The sequence below is a fragment of the Macrotis lagotis genome, chromosome 6 (assembly GCF_037893015.1).
Source record: "Macrotis lagotis isolate mMagLag1 chromosome 6, bilby.v1.9.chrom.fasta, whole genome shotgun sequence".
NCBI classification, from domain to species: domain Eukaryota; kingdom Metazoa; phylum Chordata; class Mammalia; order Peramelemorphia; family Peramelidae; genus Macrotis; species Macrotis lagotis.
In genome coordinates, this window is record NC_133663.1 from 68,296,477 (window position 1) to 68,316,271 (window position 19,795).

At 41.2% G+C, this 19,795-nt stretch overlaps 1 protein-coding gene across 8 annotated transcripts in view; it reads left to right on the top strand.

Annotated features, from left to right (window-relative positions):
* Positions 1-2,605: 2,605 nt before the first annotated feature.
* CFAP65 (cilia and flagella associated protein 65) overlaps positions 2,606-19,795 on the top strand; it is a 55,890-nt gene continuing 38,700 nt past the window's right edge. For 6 of the 8 annotated variants that reach the window (XR_012469395.1, XR_012469397.1, XR_012469396.1 and 3 more), the window contains exons 1-12: positions 2,606-2,689; positions 6,462-6,642; positions 8,533-8,714; positions 9,427-9,529; positions 10,324-10,490; positions 10,850-11,049; positions 11,624-11,769; positions 12,184-12,406; positions 13,084-13,349; positions 14,582-14,782; positions 15,143-15,502; positions 18,941-19,078. Coding sequence is in view for 5 of the 8 variants with exons in the window: in XM_074191335.1 (XP_074047436.1) it covers positions 2,637-2,689; positions 6,462-6,642; positions 8,533-8,714; positions 9,427-9,529; positions 10,324-10,490; positions 10,850-11,049; positions 11,624-11,769; positions 12,184-12,406; positions 13,084-13,349; positions 14,582-14,782; positions 15,143-15,502; positions 18,941-19,078 (2,220 nt within the window). In the remaining 3 variants the exon portion in view is untranslated. The other 2 variants (XM_074191336.1, XM_074191337.1) reach the window with 2 other exon arrangements.

Consider the following 19,795-nt stretch of genomic DNA (forward strand, 5'->3'; position numbering starts at 1 on the left):
CTCATAAATCCTCCCTTCGCTACTCTGATACCATAACTATCCTGGCATATGCCCCTATCACTTCACAACTGGACCATTGAATATAACTAGGTATCTGCCTACTCCAAATTTCTCTCCATTCCAGTCCATTCTCCACTCAACTACAAAAGTGATCTTCCTAAGTGCAAGATTAACCATGACACAAAGCACCTACTACTCAATAAACTCCAATAGCTTCCTATCACCTCCAGGATCAATTATGGAATCTCCTATTTGGCAATCAAAGTCACTCATAGCCTGCTGTCTCTTTTCAATCTTCTTACACCTTACATGTACTCTGATCCAGTGAACTCCTTCATGTTCTTTCCAGAAGACACTCTGCCTTTGGACTTCATTTTCATTAACTGTCTCCTGCAGTTCTCTTCTTTCTCATCTTCACCCCCTGACTACCCTGATTCCTTGAAGTCCCAGGTAAAAATCCCACCTTTTTTGCAAGAAGTTTTTCCCAGGTCTCCCTTAGTTGTAGTGACTTCCTTCTATTGATTATCTCCAATTTATCCTGTGGTAATTGTTTGCAAGTAATTGCTCCCATTGAACTATGAACTTCTTGAGATGTAGAACTGTCTCTTACTTTTCTTGGGATGTTTCCAAAGTTTAGCACAGTGTCTGATATGTTAATTGACTGTTGACTATTTTAGATTAAAGAAGCATTCTCTGTGGCTGGACTGGCCAGGACTCTAACTCGGACCCCTTGGACCTGGAGTCAGGTGCCTTCTTGAGGATGGGGCAGCTAGGTGGTGCAGTGGAAAAAATCACTGGCCTTGGAGTCAGGAGGGCAGGAGTTTGAATCTGGCCTCAGACACTTGACTCTTACAAGCTATGTGTGACCTTGAGCAAGTCACTTAACCCTGATTGCCTCACATCCAGGACCAACTCCAGTCATGCTGATTCATATTTGGCCACTGGACCCAAATGACTCTGGATGAGAAAGTGAGGCTGAGGCTGGTAATTTAGTACAGCATCCACTCACACAACTCACACAATCCCATTCACATGCTTTTCACATGGCATCACTTGCCTGATGTTGTGGTCTTCTTCAAAAAATGAAGAACAAGGACTATTCCCTTTAATTTGGGAAAAAAACCCAGATGTCTTATTGTCTGATCTGGTTACCTCTGAGAATTCTGTTCTCTTTAAGGATATGATTTCTCTCTCATCACACCCAATTTGGATCAAAGTACAACATGGAAACAAAGTAAAGACTGACGGAGTGCTATCTGTGGGGTGGGGTGGGGAGAGGGAAGCAAGATTGGGGGAAAATTGTAAAACTCAAATAATATCTTTAATAAAAAAATATTAAAAAATGACGAACAAACATTATTACTGTAGATAAATAGAATTACTGGATCTTTGTGGTGGAAGAGATCTTGGGAGCCATTTCTTTGAATCATTGCCTAAGGAGCCTAAGGAATACTGTCCATAACATATAGGACAAAGGCTCAACCAGCTTTCAAATGAAGATATTTAAGGAGGGTGCATGCATTTTCTCTAGATGTTACCAGTCCAAATTTGAATTAGGAAGTTTTTCTTAAATTAACTCTAAATCTACCTCACTAAAATTTCCATATATTGTTCTAAATTCTCAGTCTTAAGACCAAGCAGAACATATCTAATCTCTCTCTTCTATTTGTCAGTCTTTCAAATTCTTGTAATGATCTTTCCCTCCCATCCCATAAATCTTCTCTAAGATAAATTCATGGAAAAGGATTCTATGGTAGCAAATTTTCAAACTTTTTGATCAAGGACCTCTTTACTCTCTTTTTTTTTTTTAGGTTTTTGCAAGGCAAATGGGGTTAAGTGGCTTGCCCAAGGCCACACAGCTAGGAAATTATTAAGTGTTTGAGACTGGATTTGAACCCAAGTACTCCTGACTCCAGGTCCAGTGCTTTATCTACTGCTCCACCTAGCCTCCCCCTCTTTACACTCTTAAAAATGACTGAGAACACTCCTCAAACCAAAGAGTTTTCATTTATGTGGTTCACATCTATCTATAGTCTGAGACTATTTTAAGAAGTTATGGAGTTGTATTTATGGAGTTTCCTCATCTGGGACTTCCTTATACCGATGAAATCACAAGTTTAGTTCCTTTCCTATATGTTGTATTTACTCATCTATATAGATAATGTTTTTCATCCAATAGAAAATAAATTCCTTGAAGGCAGAGAAAGCTTAGTTTTTGTCTGTATATGCCCAGTACATAGCCCATGTCTGGCAAACAACAGGCATTTAATAAATGTTTGTTGAATTAATAAATGAATTAATGAATGAGGACCAACTCTGGAAATGATTCAGTTTTTGAACCTCAGTATTATCTTTGAAATGAGAAAGTTGTTGTAATTGAACCCTAAGGAGACAATATTTCTAAAAGCTCAGAGTCTTATATAAATAAATGTTATTTTGGTTGTTGCTGCTGCTGCTGTTGTTTTTTGGTTACTTCCTGCTCTGAGTCCTGTGATCCTCCAGGAGAACAGAAGGGAAGCCAATCTCTTCCAGGTTCCTTAGAGTTTTAACTTTCTTTAGACAAAGCATGGCCCTAGCGAGTCGCCGTCGTTGCTAGTGGCTACCAGAAGACGCTACTTCAGAGTGTATTTGTATCTATGGTGATTTCGCCAGCTCCTGCCCCAGGGAATCTAGGGGAACCTCAGAAGAGGTAGGTATCTGACCCCGGGGGTTCGAGTCCTGCTGCGACTTTCTCCAGATCAAGAGCCTGCCTCAGGCCGGCGAGATGTGAGGGTGCAGGGGCTGTGGGGTGAAGGAGCCAGACCAGGTACCCCGGGCTTCCCCGACTCTTCCAGCGCGGCACTGCCTCTTTGCACAACCCTCCTACTGACCCAAGTTTCCCCTGGGGACGAGAGAGAACGACCACTCGGGGTGGAATAGGAAATAGAGATAGAGACACCTAAATAAATAAGTAAATAAGTAAGTAAGCAAATAAATGAATGAATGAATGAATGAATAAATAAATGATAAATAAATGAATAAATGAATGAATAAATAGAGATAGAGATAGAGATGGAACTAATAGCTATAGAGAGACAAGCAAATAGAAATAGATAACCAGGTATGGATAGAGATAGGAATATACATTATATATATATATATAATTATAGATAGAGATAGAATTACATAGCTATATAGTTAGATATATAAAGATAAATATAGAGATATAGATACATAGATAAATATAGAGATAGAAAATCTAAAGCTAAATGTATATATGTGTATGTGCATATTTATGTGTATATTTCTTTTCTGCAAAATAAATCAACTGACTAACTGATTTGGAAGATTTTATATACCTCTAGGGTTCTTAACCTGGGATGGCTGAAATTTTAAAAATATTTAGATAATTATTTCAATATAGTTTTCTATATTAGTTTGTGTTTGTATTTTGTTTGTTTTGGTTTTAGATTTTGCAAGGCATTGGGGTTAAGTGACTTGCCCAAGATCACCAGCTAGGTAATTATTAAGTGTTTGAGGTGGGATTTGAACTCAGGTCCTCCTGACTCCAGGGCCTGTGTACCACCTAGCTACTCCTCTATATTAGTTTGCAATATTATATATTTCATTTTATGCATTTCAAAACATTCTGAGAAGGGGTCCATGATGCAAAAATGTTAAGAACCCTGTGCTTTGAATTCTGATACTAGATTTCTTGAATCCTTCTAGCATCTTAGTGCTGTATTCTTGTTTCTATTTTTTTTCCAGATGAGGAAATTTCAACCCAGAAATGATAAAATGATTTGTCCAGGGTTACAGTGGCTAGCATGTGGCAGAAGAGCAAGAATTCAAATCATTACACTCTTAGAGAAGTAGTTTTTCCACTCTGCCATCTTAGATGGTCAAGTCAAGAGGTCTTGACTTTGACCAAATCCAGTAGATTGGGCAGAATACAAGCCCTGAACTAGAAGACCCAGTATAACCAAGATTCCTCTCAATTGCTCTACTCATTCCCTGATAGTACTTTTATCTCCCTCCCTCCCCCCCAACCTTGAACCCTTCTGGCATTTCAAAGAGCTCTGTCAGAGGGATATAACTCAAAATGACCTTAGGAGTACCAAGCAGAGGTCATCAGTTCCTAACCATACAAATCCCCCAAGGTGGGGGGGGGGTCAAGGGAATGAATGACAGTACAGACCCTTTGAGTGAGTAAAAAGGAAAAAAGTGGGAGTGGGTTTGAATCCAGGGTCACACCTTATTGATTTGTATTTATTACAGTCTTTCTGAATATTTTCCCCTCATTCTAAGATAGTTCCCTTCAATATAGTCGGCATATTCCCAAACTTCTATTACATCCTCTTGGAATATCATTCCTTCTCCTTTTCCTCCCCTTATCTCTGGAAAAGCACTTATATTCTGTTCAGTAATTAGACTGAAATGTACCCACGCTTCCTCTTTATTCCTATTCAAGGTCTCTGGAGAGATTCAAAAAATATATAAGTATATTTGTATAGATATTCAATACTTAGGGAGGAAAAGAAGCAAGGCAAGTAAATTTGATCAGCAGAAAGAAGGAACTGCTGAATACAGACTCTAGGAAACTAGAATTCTTTAGCCTGGAAAGAAGATGGCTGAGAGTACATAGCAATCTAAAATCTTAAAGAGTAAGTTAGAGGGGCGGCTAGGTGGCATAGTGGATAAAGTACTGGCCCTGGAGTCAGGAGTACCTGGGTTCAAATCTGGTCTCAGACACTTAATAATTACCTAGCTGTGTGGCCTTGGGCAAGCCACTTAACCCCTTGCAAAAAAAAAAAAACCTAAAAAAAAGAGTAAGTTAGACCTGTAAACTAAATATTTAAGCACTACAACTGGAGGGGGGAACACACAACAAAGACTGAAAGAGATAATTCAGAGGGCAAACAAAAAAGTGTATAGTGGTTAATAAATTTATATAATTCTTTACTCTAAATGGGGGGCAGCTAAAAATGTAAGTAATTCCAAAAAGATTTATGAATAAGAGTCCCATAAATTCCCAAAAGGAATTAGGAATATTTGAAGTATATAAAACTTTAAACTTTTGAGGTGGATACCAGGGAAGCCTAAAAGTCATCCCTTATATCATTATAAGAGATCGAATTCTGAGCTCAATTAATTAGAGATGCCACTGTGTATGGCAATTTATTTCATGCAGAGTAAAAAACTACCCCTGAATTCTCTTGTCTCCTCCAAGGAAATGAAATTCTAAAATAGACTTTAGAAAATCTGAAGTTTGATGAACTCAGTATTTCCCAAACTATTCCATAGAATCCTGGTATTTGATATGACCAAGGGTTCTGTGAGAAAATGTTAATGTTGATAATATTTTCTTCTCTAAATATTAAACATTAAATTATGTGGGTATAAAAATGCTTATTTTGTCCAGGAATTTTTTTTCAGAACAAACATAGCTTCCTCTACTTCACTCTAAAACTTCCCCAGATCTCTGCCCCTTATTCTGATAGATTTCTGTATCATGAGGGGTCCCAGAGCACTTTTAAGACCTTAAATATTCTGTGACCAAGTTAGTTTGGGGAAGATTGCTAGAAATTTATTAAGCAGAGTATTGACTGATTGCACAGAATTTGTCCTAAGACCTTTGAAAAGAACAAAAAAAAAAGAAAATGCAGACCCTGTGCTAGCTAAACTAATACTGGATCACAGGGAAAGTGATGCCATGGTAAGAACATATATTGGATTTGAGTGAGTAGGGGCTGTACTGAGTCACCAGCCTCACTTTCTGCTCCAGAGCCATCTGGGTCCAGTGGCCAGATATGGATCAAGACAACAGGAGATGGCCCTGGATGTGAAGCAGTCAGGGTTAAATGACTTGCCCAAAGTCACACAGCTAGTAAGTGTCAATTCACTCGAGGGTGAATTCAAACTCCTGCCCTCCTGACTCCAAGACCTGTGCACTATCCACTGCGTCACCTTGCTGCAAGGTGGATCATAGGGAACAATACAGACAACAATTAGAGAACATAAATCAAAGATAATTCAAGTTATAATGAAACCCAAGTACTAAATGATGGACAAAGAACACAGTAGGGTGACAAGACTGAAGAAGCTCACTTACCTCTGAGCCTTGCTTGGGCTTAAAGCCTTATTCTTTGGTTTTGTTTGCCCCATAGAAACAAAGCAGTTGCAGTGGTCTCAAAGTTTCTCATCTACTTAAAAATTCTATGTTTCTAAGATTCCATGATATAATGATACCATTGTCTGATCTTCTATCAGTATTTCAATTATAGGTCAGATTTTCCTTAATTCTTCTTCTGTTTCCTCATTTTTAATTGATTTTCCTCATTTTAACTCATTTTAACACACATTGTTATTTCTCCATTAGTTTCCTTCCATGTTTGCCATTCCCTTTCCCAGTCATGAATCTCTTTACATTAATGATCAAACAGAAAATAAAATCTCACTTAACATGAGTTATTTTTTTTCAGGTTCCCAATGCTCACTCAGGTGAAGAGTTGGGCCTTGAGCCCCGAATCTTTGCAGAAACCCAGTGACAGCTTGGATTGTATCAATATCTCCAGCCCTACCTTCAGTGTCACCAGCAAGCCTAGTCCAACTGGCAGCTCTTCAAGCATTTGTGCTTGGACCAACACTAGCTTTAGTGTCCAGGTGAGGAAAGGCCAACCTTAGCAGGCTGAGTGAAAGAGCCAGGATCTGGCAGTGGCCAGCTCTCCTCTTGGCTAGCACAGTGCTAGGCATGCTATTGTGGATGGATTGTATACAGTGGGAGAGTGGCATAGGGGTCACTCCTGTGTTGTGCATTTGTGACTTAGATATCGTTGTTAGAATTAAAAATAGGAGTTTTGTCTCCTGGGGCAAGGTAGAAGTGTAGGCAAGTTGAAGAGGGAGTACTCCAATCTTCAGTGAAGTTGTATAGGGAAAGGGGGTAGTTCAACCTTTTACATCTAATCCCAGTTGGGACAAGAGCTGGTCTGGTTCTTCCCCTGGTATGTCTGTTCACTTGAGCTGTATAGTGCTTTTCAAGTACAATAGAGGTCCACAAAGTGAGGAGACAATGTTAGCTGTCATTCACTGGACTTTCTCCATGTCAACACTGAGGAAAACCCCCATTTATTCCAATACTGGTTATGCTTTTGTCATTATGTCAGAGACACATTTTGAGTTATTCTTTTTCTTCCAAATGAATCCTTTTCACACATTGGCAACTTGGATGAAAAATATTATGTTCATGTCTGTAAATATGAATATTGTAGGTATACTGTATTCCACTCCCATTGTGGCAGTATATAATGGTTTTAGTTGTGTGGGACTTCCTGAGTGAGGAAATGACCTCTACCAATATAGTTATCTCCTCTGCAGTTTATCTTAAAGAATTGCCAGGGTATTGAATACTAAAGTGACTTGTCCAGGGCCACACAGCCCATATGGTTCAGAAGTGAGACTTGGACCCAGTTATGCCAGGCTGACTCTACTAATCTTATGTAATATTGTCATCCTCATAGGAAGAATGTAGCTAATGATAAGAATAGAAATGACGACAGGGGGAAGTTCCAGGTTTGGTTTTCCTTTATTCTCTGGGATGCTCACCATACTTTGGAGAGCTTCTATGAAGCTTCTGTGGAGTTGTTGGGTTTTTTTTGCAAGGCAATGGGGTTAAGTGGCTTGCCCAAGGCCACACAACTAGGTAACTATTAAGTGTCTGAGGCCAGATTTGAACTCAGGTACTCTTGACTCCAGGGCTGATGCTCTATCCACTGTGCCACCTAGCTGCCCCTGTGGAGTTTTTCATAATCTCATAGAAGATATTGATATCTTTTAAGTTGCTTGTTACAGATGAAAAACTGAGGTATGGTGTATATCATATAACAAAGCTTAGGGCAGTACTAAGAATAGAACCCAGACATCCTGGGTTTCTAAGCCTAGTCTCTCATTTTCAGGAAGATGGGTCTTAAATGGTCACTCAAGAGAGAGAGCTGGAGTGGAGATCTGATCTTGTGCTGCTTTACTGGGCAAAGAGAAAGTGTTGTTTTGTCTTTCATTCTCAAAGAGGACCGTGACATCAGGGAGTGATTCACAATTACAAGCAAGTGAATTGGATTTAAGTGAGGGGATGGCTATTCAAAATCAATAGCCTCATTCCCACCTCTAGGCTCATCTGGATCCAGTGGCCAGATATGGATCAAGTGGATCAGGATGGGATACAGTGGGGGACCTTGGCTTTTTAAGCTAAGGTCTCAGTTTGACTGAGGCAATGCCCATTCAGTGATTAAAGCTAGGTGAGAAAAAAATGAGGCAGAGAGTCAATAATTACAGAATAAATATTTGGTGAAAATTACCCAGAAATGGAAGAGAATTAATGGGAAGAGAAATAAAGAAGGAGTGAGTCAGGTGGTTTTACCTGAAATGGGCAGGCCTCATGGTAAGAGCCTAGATTTGTTTGCAGATGATAGATTGGAGAGGGTTCCAGTGGGGAGAGTGGAGTTGTTGAACTGTTGCTGATCCTTTACTTTTCCTCCTTGTGTCTTTCCACTGAGACAGCCAGAAGAAGGTCTAGGGACCCAACAATGCATGCGGAAGCAGGGCAAAGTGAAGAAGATGGTTTGCTGGGGCATCCAGGTAGTTGAGTCACTGATTTGGAAGAACTGGGAGCTGGGCAAAGAGTTCACTAAGAACCTGACTTTGAAAAATTTAAACATGAAAGCCCAGAAGCTGAAATACAGGTATACTAGGGAAGTGCTCCCCTCCCCCAAATCCTTTCCCTAAAAATCTGTTCATCCAGGCCCTAACCGCTCCTGAGACATCCATGTCACATATCCCATATGGAGACTATCTTTAGGTCTTTTCCCCCCTGTCACAATTATTCCCTCTTTTATTTTCCACCAAAGGAGAGTTTCCTGAAATTAAGGACTGTGCCCAGAGGCATCATGATAATCCTTATAGCACCAGTATCTCCCTGGATACCATTCCATTTATAGTCACTAGGTCAGAGCTCTGTCCTCTGAAGATGGCAGCATTGAGACAAAGTCAAAGAATTACATGAAGGAGACCGTGTAGTCCAGAAGGGTGTGTGTGTGTGTGTGTGTGTGTGTGTGTGTGTGTGTGTGTGTGTGCTAATATACTACATTTGGGGCAGCTAAGTGCTACAATGGATAGAGCACCAGGCCCTATAATCAGGAAGACCTGAGTTCAAATCCAGTCTCAGACACTTGCTAGCTATATAACCCTGGGTAAATCACTTAACCCTTATTACCTCAAAAAATGTTATGTTTTTTATGTCCTCATATAGGGAACCATTAGCCATGACCTCTTCTTATCACCTAACCCTCCTCAGGTTGCCAAATCTTTCTAGTTTTTCAGATGCTCAGTCCTTCAAACACTACTGGCTCATTGAGTTTGCTTCTGAAGTTTATCTTCCCTGGCTCCAATCCACAGATTTCCCAGCACTAAGTTCTTCTTCACAGTGTACCCACAACCCATCTTCTTGAGCCCTGGGATGTCCTTTACTCTACCTGTAACCTTCCGACCCTTGAAAGAGGTATGGGTTAGTCCAAGGGCATGTTGAAGGTGGGAGGGACTCCACAGCAGTAGTCCTAAAATTGACTTGCTAGAAAGATGACTTTCTCTCAACTCTTTTTATGGTAGAATCCTCTACTTGAGGAGTCCTGGAAATTAGTTTCTCAACCTGGAATCTGCTATTGCCTGGGGAGGAAGCAGGAAAGGTTTCCTTCAGAATACATGGAATAGAGGCAATAGGGGATTCGAGGAGTAATACTCCAGAAACATTCTGGCCATCAGAATTTCCTGGATCCCTATAGAGAAGGGGCCAGGAACCTCTTGCCCTTGGGCCATATTAGGCTGGCTTTGCCAAGGCAACTGCAGGCAGGTCTTGAAATTCAATAAATCTAGTAGTTTTTTATGGGTGGATTAATTAAATGTTTGACTAAATATGGCCTGCATTCATATGCTTTATGTTTTAAATATCTAGAAAAATGTCAGAAAAATGATTCTCTACTCCTACTCTAGAAAGACCCCAAATTCCTCCTCCTTTACCAAAGGGAAATCTCCTATATTATTCTAAGCCATGGATGCACTTGCTGGGCACTAGCGACTATACCTTCTTCTCCCCAAATCTGCTAGGACCTGCCTTTCCTTGTCCTGTCCATCTCTGGTCCCTTAGTTATCTTGACCAAGCAGTGGGGCAACATGTCACCTGGGAGTTTCTATCCTGAGACTTCAGAGTGAAAACCATGACTGCCTCCCTGCCCTCTTCTCCATGCCAACCCCCCCTTCAAGTCTCACTCATCTACTTCATGGCCTTTCTTACCACAGAAGGAGTATGTGGATCACCTATGGTTTGTAATGGCAGAAGGCGAGTTTTCGGTGGAGCTCAAGGCCATCCTGCCTAGTCATCAGTTGTACTTTCCCCCATCCCTGCAGTTCCCTCTGTGTGCTGTGTCTGATATTACAGAGGCCCGGTTTAATCTATGCAATGTGGGGTAAGTTCATTGTTGTATATACCTGCCTATCCATTCCTAGGTTTCCCATGCTTGACCCTCCAGCTCTTTCAGCCAGGGGCAGGTTGAGTATGACAATTACCATACTTTCCAAGGTTGGGGAAAACTTTTCAAGATTCCAAGAAATCTTTTACCCTCAGAAACTAGAAAATAGCAAAGTCAGAGAGGTTCTGGGAGTCCCCCCTTTTGATCCAGGGGAGTGACTTTCTGGAAGATTCTGTGAAGGAAGGGTTCTTCATCATACCGCCTAGCAAATCCAGGGAAAGGAGAACTGGGACTGAGACTACAGGAAAAGTGAGAAGCAAGAAGGAGCTCTCCTAGTTCTGACATTCCCCTCATAGGGACCTACCTACCTTCTTCACATGGGATTTCCCCAACCCATTTCATGGAATCCCCACCACGGGGCTATTGGAGCCAGGCTCACTTTGCCAGATGAAGGTAGTATTCCAGCCTCTTGTTGCCCTCATCTATGATGTCCAGGCCACCTGTTGGTATGGAAACACAGGTGAACAGAAAAGTACCATCCAACTCCAAGCTGTGGGTAAGACCTCCATCTTTTTTGTCCTTCCTATTACCTAGACCTCTAGGGATGGGGCTCATAGACACTTAGAATCTTAAAAATTGAAGGGATATCTAGTCCAACACACTCATTTTACAAATGAGAAACCCGAGGCCTAGATAGGGATTGACTTTCCCTATCAGCCATTTACTCAGTCAGTAAGTGGAAGACCCAGATTATGACTCTGGGTCTCCTTCCATTTTAGCATGCTGCTTCAAATGGAGATGTACCAAGCCTCCTTGGACCCAAACCTGAACTCAGTGATTTGATTCTAATTACTGACATTCTCCTCCCCTACTCCCCAACTAATCCACATAAAATTTTCTCTATTTTCCTCTTCTCTCTCAGTCTTGGGTTAAGCTGGCTAGACCAGCCTCTCCAAGACTCCATTTCCTCATAACCTTTCTATCATAAAATCAGATAAATAGCCTTGAAAGAGTTGCCTTTCAGGTTTCTCATGCATCCAGAAGGTTGAATATTTAGGCTCTCCCCAGGATAGGGCTCAAGTTGCTTCTTCCAAAGTTCTGCCACCATTTCCTTTCCTTTCTCCCCCCAGCAAAATGTCCCCAGCTACTGGTATATGTAAACAAAGAAGGGGCTGAGGAGATTGATCAGGAATCCTTCCAGAAGGTGGTGAACTTTGGTCCTTCCCCAGTGGGCTACACTATGAAGAAATGCATCCAGCTCTTTAACCCAACTGTGGTATAGTCCAGGGAATGGGGAACAAGGGTCTGTCTGTATTAACCAATGCCTCCTTCACCCCCTCCCCCTGGTGAATTCTGATCCACAGAGGACCAGACTTCATACAAGCCTATGTTCTTCCCTCAAAATTCCTTCCCTCTAATATGATCATTTATGGAGCATTCTCTGAAATACTTAAAGAGATCTCTAGACATCAGTTACTATAATTACTGTTATTCCCTCCCTTCTTTTCTCCCCATCTTTCCAAATCCCAGAGTATCTAATTTCTTAGCTCCAACCCCACTTACTCTGAAATATTTCTCAGATTAGCTCTTTGGCCTCATAGAATGTGAGTGAATGTTTGGCAATTGTAGATGGAATGTGGCCACCTCCTAGGTTGATACTGACCTACTTGTCCAATTCTGGCCTCTGTAGATGAATGCCCCATTCCAGATTGAGACCAACAGGAACCTGTATGAAGATGACCGAGTGTTCAGCTGCCCAGTCATACGAGGAATGGTGTCCCCTGGGGAGAAGATGTGGCTACCTCTGTTATTCCAGCCCCAGAATGTGGGCCTTCAGAGCATTGACTACCTTACAATTTTACTACCTGGGAACACCTCTTCAGTCTCCATCAAAATAACTGGTTTATGCATAGGTACCTCAATCCCTAACTCCCATTGCCCCTCATGATTCACCCTCATGAGTGACTTTCTCCATAAATTTCAAGTAGATAATTTGAAGCCCCCTTGTGGCCTAACATAAAAATAACATTTATTCAGCTGCAGCTGGAGTTGGGGAGAGAGTTGTTTTGAAGGGTTCCCAACTCTTGTGGAGGGTGAGGAGAATAAACAGGATACCAATGTTGTGATATCAGAGCCTTGTCAGAGAATACAAGACTAAGGAGGCTTTCTGGAAACTGTCTGATTATCCTTTTGTCTTCAAATGGGACCATTCACTTCCCTCTGGCCAGACTGACCCAGGGTTTTCCTATTCTTAGAATAGAAAATAGGGAAGAAGACTTCATTTCATCTTTTGGTTAGATGCTGTTCTGTCTTACATCCTTGACATTTCATAGATTTTTCCTAATGTCTAATCTTCATCTCTCCTCCTCCATTAAAGTCCATTTCCTTCTGTATCATTACAGATTGGTACAGAAATTCATCTTTTATAAAGGGGAAGCCCCTATGGATGGTTTCCTATTAAGCCCTCTTTTATTTCCCATCACTCTTTCCAAGTCAGTACCTTGAGACTATATCCACTGAGAGAAGTGCAGTCAAGGGTGGGTGGAAGTGAGCTTACCCAAATCAACAGTCATTTTTCCTATGTGCCTAGGCCCTGCTTTATCCTTTAAGCATTACTGTGTTGATTTCAACTGGATCAACTTGGGCGAGTCCTCCACGAAATCTCTGATGATCCAAAATGATTCTGATTGCCCAGCTTATTTCATGTTTGAGATTGATAACCGTGAGAGTGTCTTTTCCCTGGAGCCTCAAAGTGGGTTCCTGGATGGTAGAGAGCAGAAAATGCTGATCATCACCTTCCAGCCCACCCATCCTATCATCTGCTATAGAAGAGTGGCATGTCTGATCCACCACCAGGTAGGATGGAGGGAATAGGTTGATAGTGAAGGCTAGGGAAGGAGCAGGATTGAATCGTAAAGGCAACAGTTCTTTCTAGTACTTAAAGAGAGAACAGGAAAATGTTGGGACAGATGAGAGAGAGCACATCTGACGAGCAGAGTTCCCAAAGGAAATAAGATCCTTTTCCCCCCCCAGCTTTGCCCTTAATTTTCTGGGATCTACTGAATGACTTGCTTTCCTTTCCACAAGCCTATGGACATTAACATCTGCTGCCACCATCTTTGTATGGCAAGGATGAGTGAAGCAATATGAGCCCACTGAGCACTATTAACTCTAAACATGTCCCTGAATTTCTCTGCTGACTATGATGGATTGAGTGCCTGTTTCACCTTCATTGCCTCTCCCCCACTGCTCCTTCCCAAGAAGGTCACAATGTGCCTAAAAGACCTCAGTTCCAACTTAATCCCTTGACTGATTGACACAGATAGTAGCTAATTTTGGGAAGTTGCTTCCCCTCCAAGACCTCAGGTTCCCCATCTGTAAAAGGAAGAGGATAATTACCAAATGGCCTAAGATCCAGCTATAAATAAGACCATTCTATGACCTCATTAAATGTAAGGTAGAGGGCTCCTAATTGAAATATCCACTGGCAAAGTTGGCCTTCTAGTATAGAAGATAAGGGGCAGTTGTCTTAGGTCTTGTGATTTGGGGCAGTCTGACCTGCTTCAGTTTCTGAACTGTGACTTGGGAAAGAGAGTTTAATTTGCAAAAAAGGACTAAAGGGTCTCCTAAGTTCCAATCAGTTAAGTGGGTCTGTCCCTTCATCTTTCCATAACCCTGTCCCTTGCCCTAGATGTTCATATTAACTAGATTTTATCCTCATAACATTGTGAGATTAGAGTGGCTGAGCCCAGAGTAATTTGACCCAGGTCCCACAGGTCATTATGACTCTTTTGTCCTCCAGGCTATGCAGGTGCCCCTGAAATGTTTTAATGTTTTAAAAAATATAGACAAAGGTGTCATGAAAGAGCATTAGTTTCTTCATAAAGCATACAACTGTTCCTATACTTTTTCTTTGTCCCCACTCTCAGCCCCTTCCCTTGTCCTTGCCCTTAATTACTTTCCCCTCTTCTTCATGGTCTCTGAGTCCTGTTCTAAATCCCTAATATCTGCCCCTAGAATTTCTTTTAATCTTCATAGTTACCAGGACCCTCTTCCCACTTCTCATGGTCACACTTGGGGTGTTGCAGGAACCATTGTTCTTGGATATCATTGGAACCTGCCATTCTTATGATGCCAAACCAGCTGTCCTGAGACCCCGGCACCTGAAGTGGTATCGTACCCACACGGCCCGGGGGTTGACACTGTTTTCACCAGATGTATTGGGTACCATGCTAAGGGAGAAGAAGCTCAAAAGGGATGAGGAGGGAGCACTCATGCTGCGCCATGAGGTACCAATCCTGACTCCCACCCCCATGATACCACCATAGCATTGTTCCTGGTACCCCACAATCCAGTAAGGTAGCCAGTCTTCTGTGGCAGATTAGATCTCTAACCCATTTTACATGTACTGATTCCTTTTGTCATTTGAAATCAAAGCATCATCTGGACAATTCTTGAGAACCTTATAGGAAGGAGGAGGCTATGAGGAGTTGGGGGTAGAAGACAAAAAAAAGGGAGGTGTCAGAACCAGGGCTAATTATACTTCCACTGATTAAATACTTGGTAGGAGATAGGTCTAAGTGGGACCAGGTCCTTCCCAATAAACTATAAGGATGTACTGGACCCCCCCCTTCTCTTTGTTTACACAGGACTCTGAGGATCCATTCCCTATAAAATATCCATCAATTCCACCCCTGAGTGAATATTTCCTCGATGGTACCAGTGAGACAGCCATCTTCCCTCCAATGGTCAGCATAGAACCCCTTGTAGTAAACTTCGACAGGTGCTCTATTTCTGAGGAAACCAACCCCTCCCCGCTCTGCCTGATCAATCACACCAGGGGCAAAGTTACAGTCGTCTGGACTTATAAACCCCAAAGTCCCTTCCAGGTGGTGCCCAATGTCATTGACATCCCCCCACTCAAGACCATGGCTGCCCGCCTATATTTCCAGCCTCAGTACCCCAACAAAGTCTATGCTGCTGAACTCGAAGCCTTTGCCTACTACAAGGTGAGTGTGTTTGCCCAATGTACCACATATATGTATGTGTATGTAAAACAGAGAAAGAGAAAGATGAACAGAGAAAAAAAAGACAGAAATGCACACTAGGGTTCTCATTGTATACTAAGATGCATGTGGATAGTTCAAAGGGTGGCTACCATGACCCATTTCTCTTTAAAGGTCATGGAGTTCTTTCTCTTTGTGCCTCTTATAGCTTCTGTCCTCCCTATACCTTTGTGCTAGTTTCTTGCAAACCCCTTGTGTGTGTTTGATTTGGATAGGTCCATGCTCTGGGGATTTATTCATTCCTTAGCAAGTTGTATTGTGGTCACTATAATTTGAGAGAGAACAGATGGCAAATTTCTTAGAACAGGGACTCAGTACATATTGATGGGATCACTTTAGAGTTCATGTCTGATCCTCAACTCTGCAGGCTAATAAACTTTCTTTTATCCATTTGTCCAATGGAGTGTTAAGGTTCTAGGAAAATGAGTCAGATACCCAAAATCATAAGAAACTAATTTATTAACCAGAATAATAGTTTAGGGGTGTTGTAAAGGTTGTTCAGGGAGGACTAGTACTTCTCTTGTGAGGGCTTGCCAGTACCTTCTGAGGGCTACTCATCCACTTTTTGTGTCCACCTTGCACTCAACTCTCACCTGTGGCTCCAAGAAGCTGTAGTATGAACAACAGGCACACCCCAGTCAACTGTCTTGGCAGTTGGCTAAACCAGCTTGAAGATAATTGACAGGACTGAAACCCATTGGTGAATTAGGGGCTTGTCTACTGCCATCATGTGAAGACCTCCCCTAGCAGAATGGGCAGATGAGAATAATTTGTTCCAATGGCCATGAAGGTGGCTGAAGCAGATGCTGTGGAGAGCTTAGAGCTTGGTCAGACAATGAAGTCAAGGTCATCCACCATATCCCAGCTCATCTTCAGTTGTTCTGACTTTTGTCTTGCCACTGGATTTTAATGACTGAAGAGAAAGTGAGGCTGATGATTTTGTGCAACTCTGCCTCACTTAAATCCAATTCACCCACAAGTTAAGATGTTACCCTGTGAAGTTACTGATCTTCTACAAACAACATCACAAAAAGTGTTGTTCCAAAAAACTTGGATTGTGTGGGGACTTTACTTCTGACAATGACCTCCCTAGGTCAATACTTTTTAAATACAAAATAGGTTTTTTTTTAAAAATTTATCTTTTCTTTTATATTGCCAAGATTTTCCCTGTTTCCATTACCCCATTCTTAGAGAATGATTCTTTATAGCAAAAAAATTTTAAGAAAAAAGTGGAAGAAAAAATTTCAGCAAAATGGATCAATACATTGAAAAAAATTTTCAATATATTCAATGTTCCTCTGGAAAGTAGTAGTGAGTGGAGGAGAATTATCTGTACAGTATTATCAGCAAACAGGTTTGTCTGGAAGACTTCACCATCCTTAGGAACTTCTTCATGTTACACCAATGGATACAGATGCTGCTGTAGAGAAGATTTCACCTGCCTCTCTCTCTCTTAGATATACTTTGTTTCAAGGATTAGCTCAATACAATGACTCCTCAGGTTCCTGTGATTCCCTCCCCAGATACCTTATGGAGTTTATAGCAAATGAAAAGTTAGGCATACAATTACATTTTCTCAAGTCTGCAATTAAAGAGATTGCTAACACTTAGGCAGATGTTTGGTTCACAAGCTAACCCTGGTCTCTCTATGATTGACACAAAATTCAGTCTACATAAATTTTGGTTAAAGAAAAAGGAAAGGGGCGGCTAGGTGGTGTAGTGGATAAAGCACCAGCCTTGGAGTCAGGAGTACCTGGGTTCAAATTCTGTCTCAGACACTTAATAATGACCTAGCTGTGTGGCCTTGGGCAAGCCACTTACCTCCATTTGCCTTACAAAAAAAAAAAGAAAAAGGAAAGTATGATACAGTGGCTGTTGATGGACAGACATTTGAACATCCCTCAGTTCTTGAAGAGGTGAATTTCTTTTTAAACATTATTTTTAATTTAAGGCAATGGAGGTAAGTGACTTGCCCAAGGTCACACAGCTAGGTCATTATTAAGTGTCTGAAGCCATATTTGAATTCAGGTCCTCTTGACTCTAGGGCTGGTGCTTTATCCACTGAGCCATCTAGCTGCCCCCCTAAGAGGTGAATTTCAACCAGTTTCTTTAACCCCCAGTTTTCTCATGCTAGCTGCATATAATAGTCAATGTTCCTTTCCATTTCTTGATTCTTTATCAAAGATTATATAGGCGGTCAGAGAATAAATAGTATGCTGATCTGTAGTCTTGAAGGCCAGAGTTCAAATCTTTTTTTCAGACACTAACCAACTGAGTGATCGTGGGCAGGTCATTTAACCTCTCTCTGTGTCATTTTCCTCTTTGTAACACCTACCTCCCAGGTTTTTGTGAGGTTCAGATGACTATGTCTAGAGCTTTGCAAAACCCAAATGCTAGTTAATATTGCATTTTTCCCTATTACCCTTGTGACTGTTGATTCTTTCCAGTTTAGCTTGTTTGTCATGGGCAGGATTGGGGAGGTTAAACAATGGAACAATGGGACAATGGAACAATGAAACAATTCCATCATTGTTCCAGCTATTGAGGTCTTTCTGATGAAATTTATACATCTTTTGTCCAGATCTTTGTCCAGATATTTTTCTGAATTCATCATACTTTATCCCATTGTATTCATATGTCCTAGTTTTGAGGTTTCCATCCCTTCCCCCCACTTATTTGAAAAGCATTTTGTTTTCATTTTCTTCATGTGCTTGCTTTTGTAGGTGCTGCTCTGAATATATTGGTAGATATTGGATTTTTTCCTGTCTTTTTACTTCTTTAGGTCATATGATCAAATTAGATCATGTAAAAAAAGTACTTTGCAAACTTTGAAACACTGAATTAATTTGAGTGATGTTGATGACAATGGAAACATCCAATAATTGGGTCACTGGATCAAAGTCTATGGACAATTTAGTCACTTGTTTTCGAAGCTGATATACAGAATGGTTGGATCAATTCACAGCTTCACCACCCTGTATTAATTATGCCTCTCTTTCTAAATTCCTCTAACATTATTGTGTCCAATTTTTGTTACCTTTGTCAATTTTCAGTGTGTGAAGTGAAACCCCACACTTGTTTCAATTTGAACCTTTCTTCCAATTAGTGATTTGGAACATGTTTCCAAATGGTAATTTATAGTTGGACATTCTTTTTTTAGAAAAATATCTTGTGTCTATCCTTTGACCACTCTACCTCGTTGAAACTCTTGATATTTATAATAATGAGGTCATTTTAGCAGAGAGGAAAGTCCTTTTCCATATCTTCACCTGAGATTTCTGTGTAAGATCTGTGAGGACTAAGTCAGGAACCCTAGGAGGACCAGAGAAGTACCTGGAAAGTGTGGCTAGATTGTCTTAGAGCCTGGTCTTTGTCTTGCAGGTCCTAAGGAGCTATCATAACATAGAGGAAGACTGTACTATTTGTCCATCTTGGTGCCTTAGACTGAAGGCCATGGGGCATACTTATGAAGTAGACAGAGAGTTTCGTTTCCCTCAATATATCTTACGTGTCCCTAAGGTAAGTAGTAAGCCATAGAAGGTGGGACTAAGCCTCTGATTTTAGCCTGAATTATGAATTTATGGAAACACAAACCCCTTTCTGAAAATTTCCTAGATTTTCCTGAATTTCCTACAATTCAGCTTGCCAGCCTCCTCTAGTACCTCTGCTTTTAACTTCTAGAGCTGTATTCTTTGTGAGAAGTTCCCAGGCTGAGACCCTGTCACTCCTCCTGGGTTTCCTGGGAGATCCAAGGGATTTCAGATCTATTTCAGGAAAACAATGATCTAGGTACTTGGTTCCTTCTTTCCTTCAACTCTAAACAGCTTGAATCCTGGTTCACATTTCTGAGATACCATTCTGCCATAACTTCCCTGGGCCCCACCTTCTGCTTCTGTTTCCAAGACCTTGTTTCCCTCCTTTTCTTGGTCCCATGTTTCACACAATCCAGAGTCCAATGATTGTGTATTATGAACTTGCCAGGTGACCCTGGCTATGCCTATGAAGTTCAATCCCTAGCAACTCCTACCAAGCTGGAAGGGATTTGAATATAGACTTCTGCCTTCTGAGGACCAGGATAGTTACCTTCAGACAAGCCCAAGAGACTAGCTAGTCCATGTTCCTAGGTAGTAATGGAGTCAGGAAGGATGGAGTTCAGATCTCCTGTAAGGTACTTAATTGCCATGGGATACTGGGCAATTTAACCGCTCTCTGCTTCACTTTTCACCTCTGTAAATG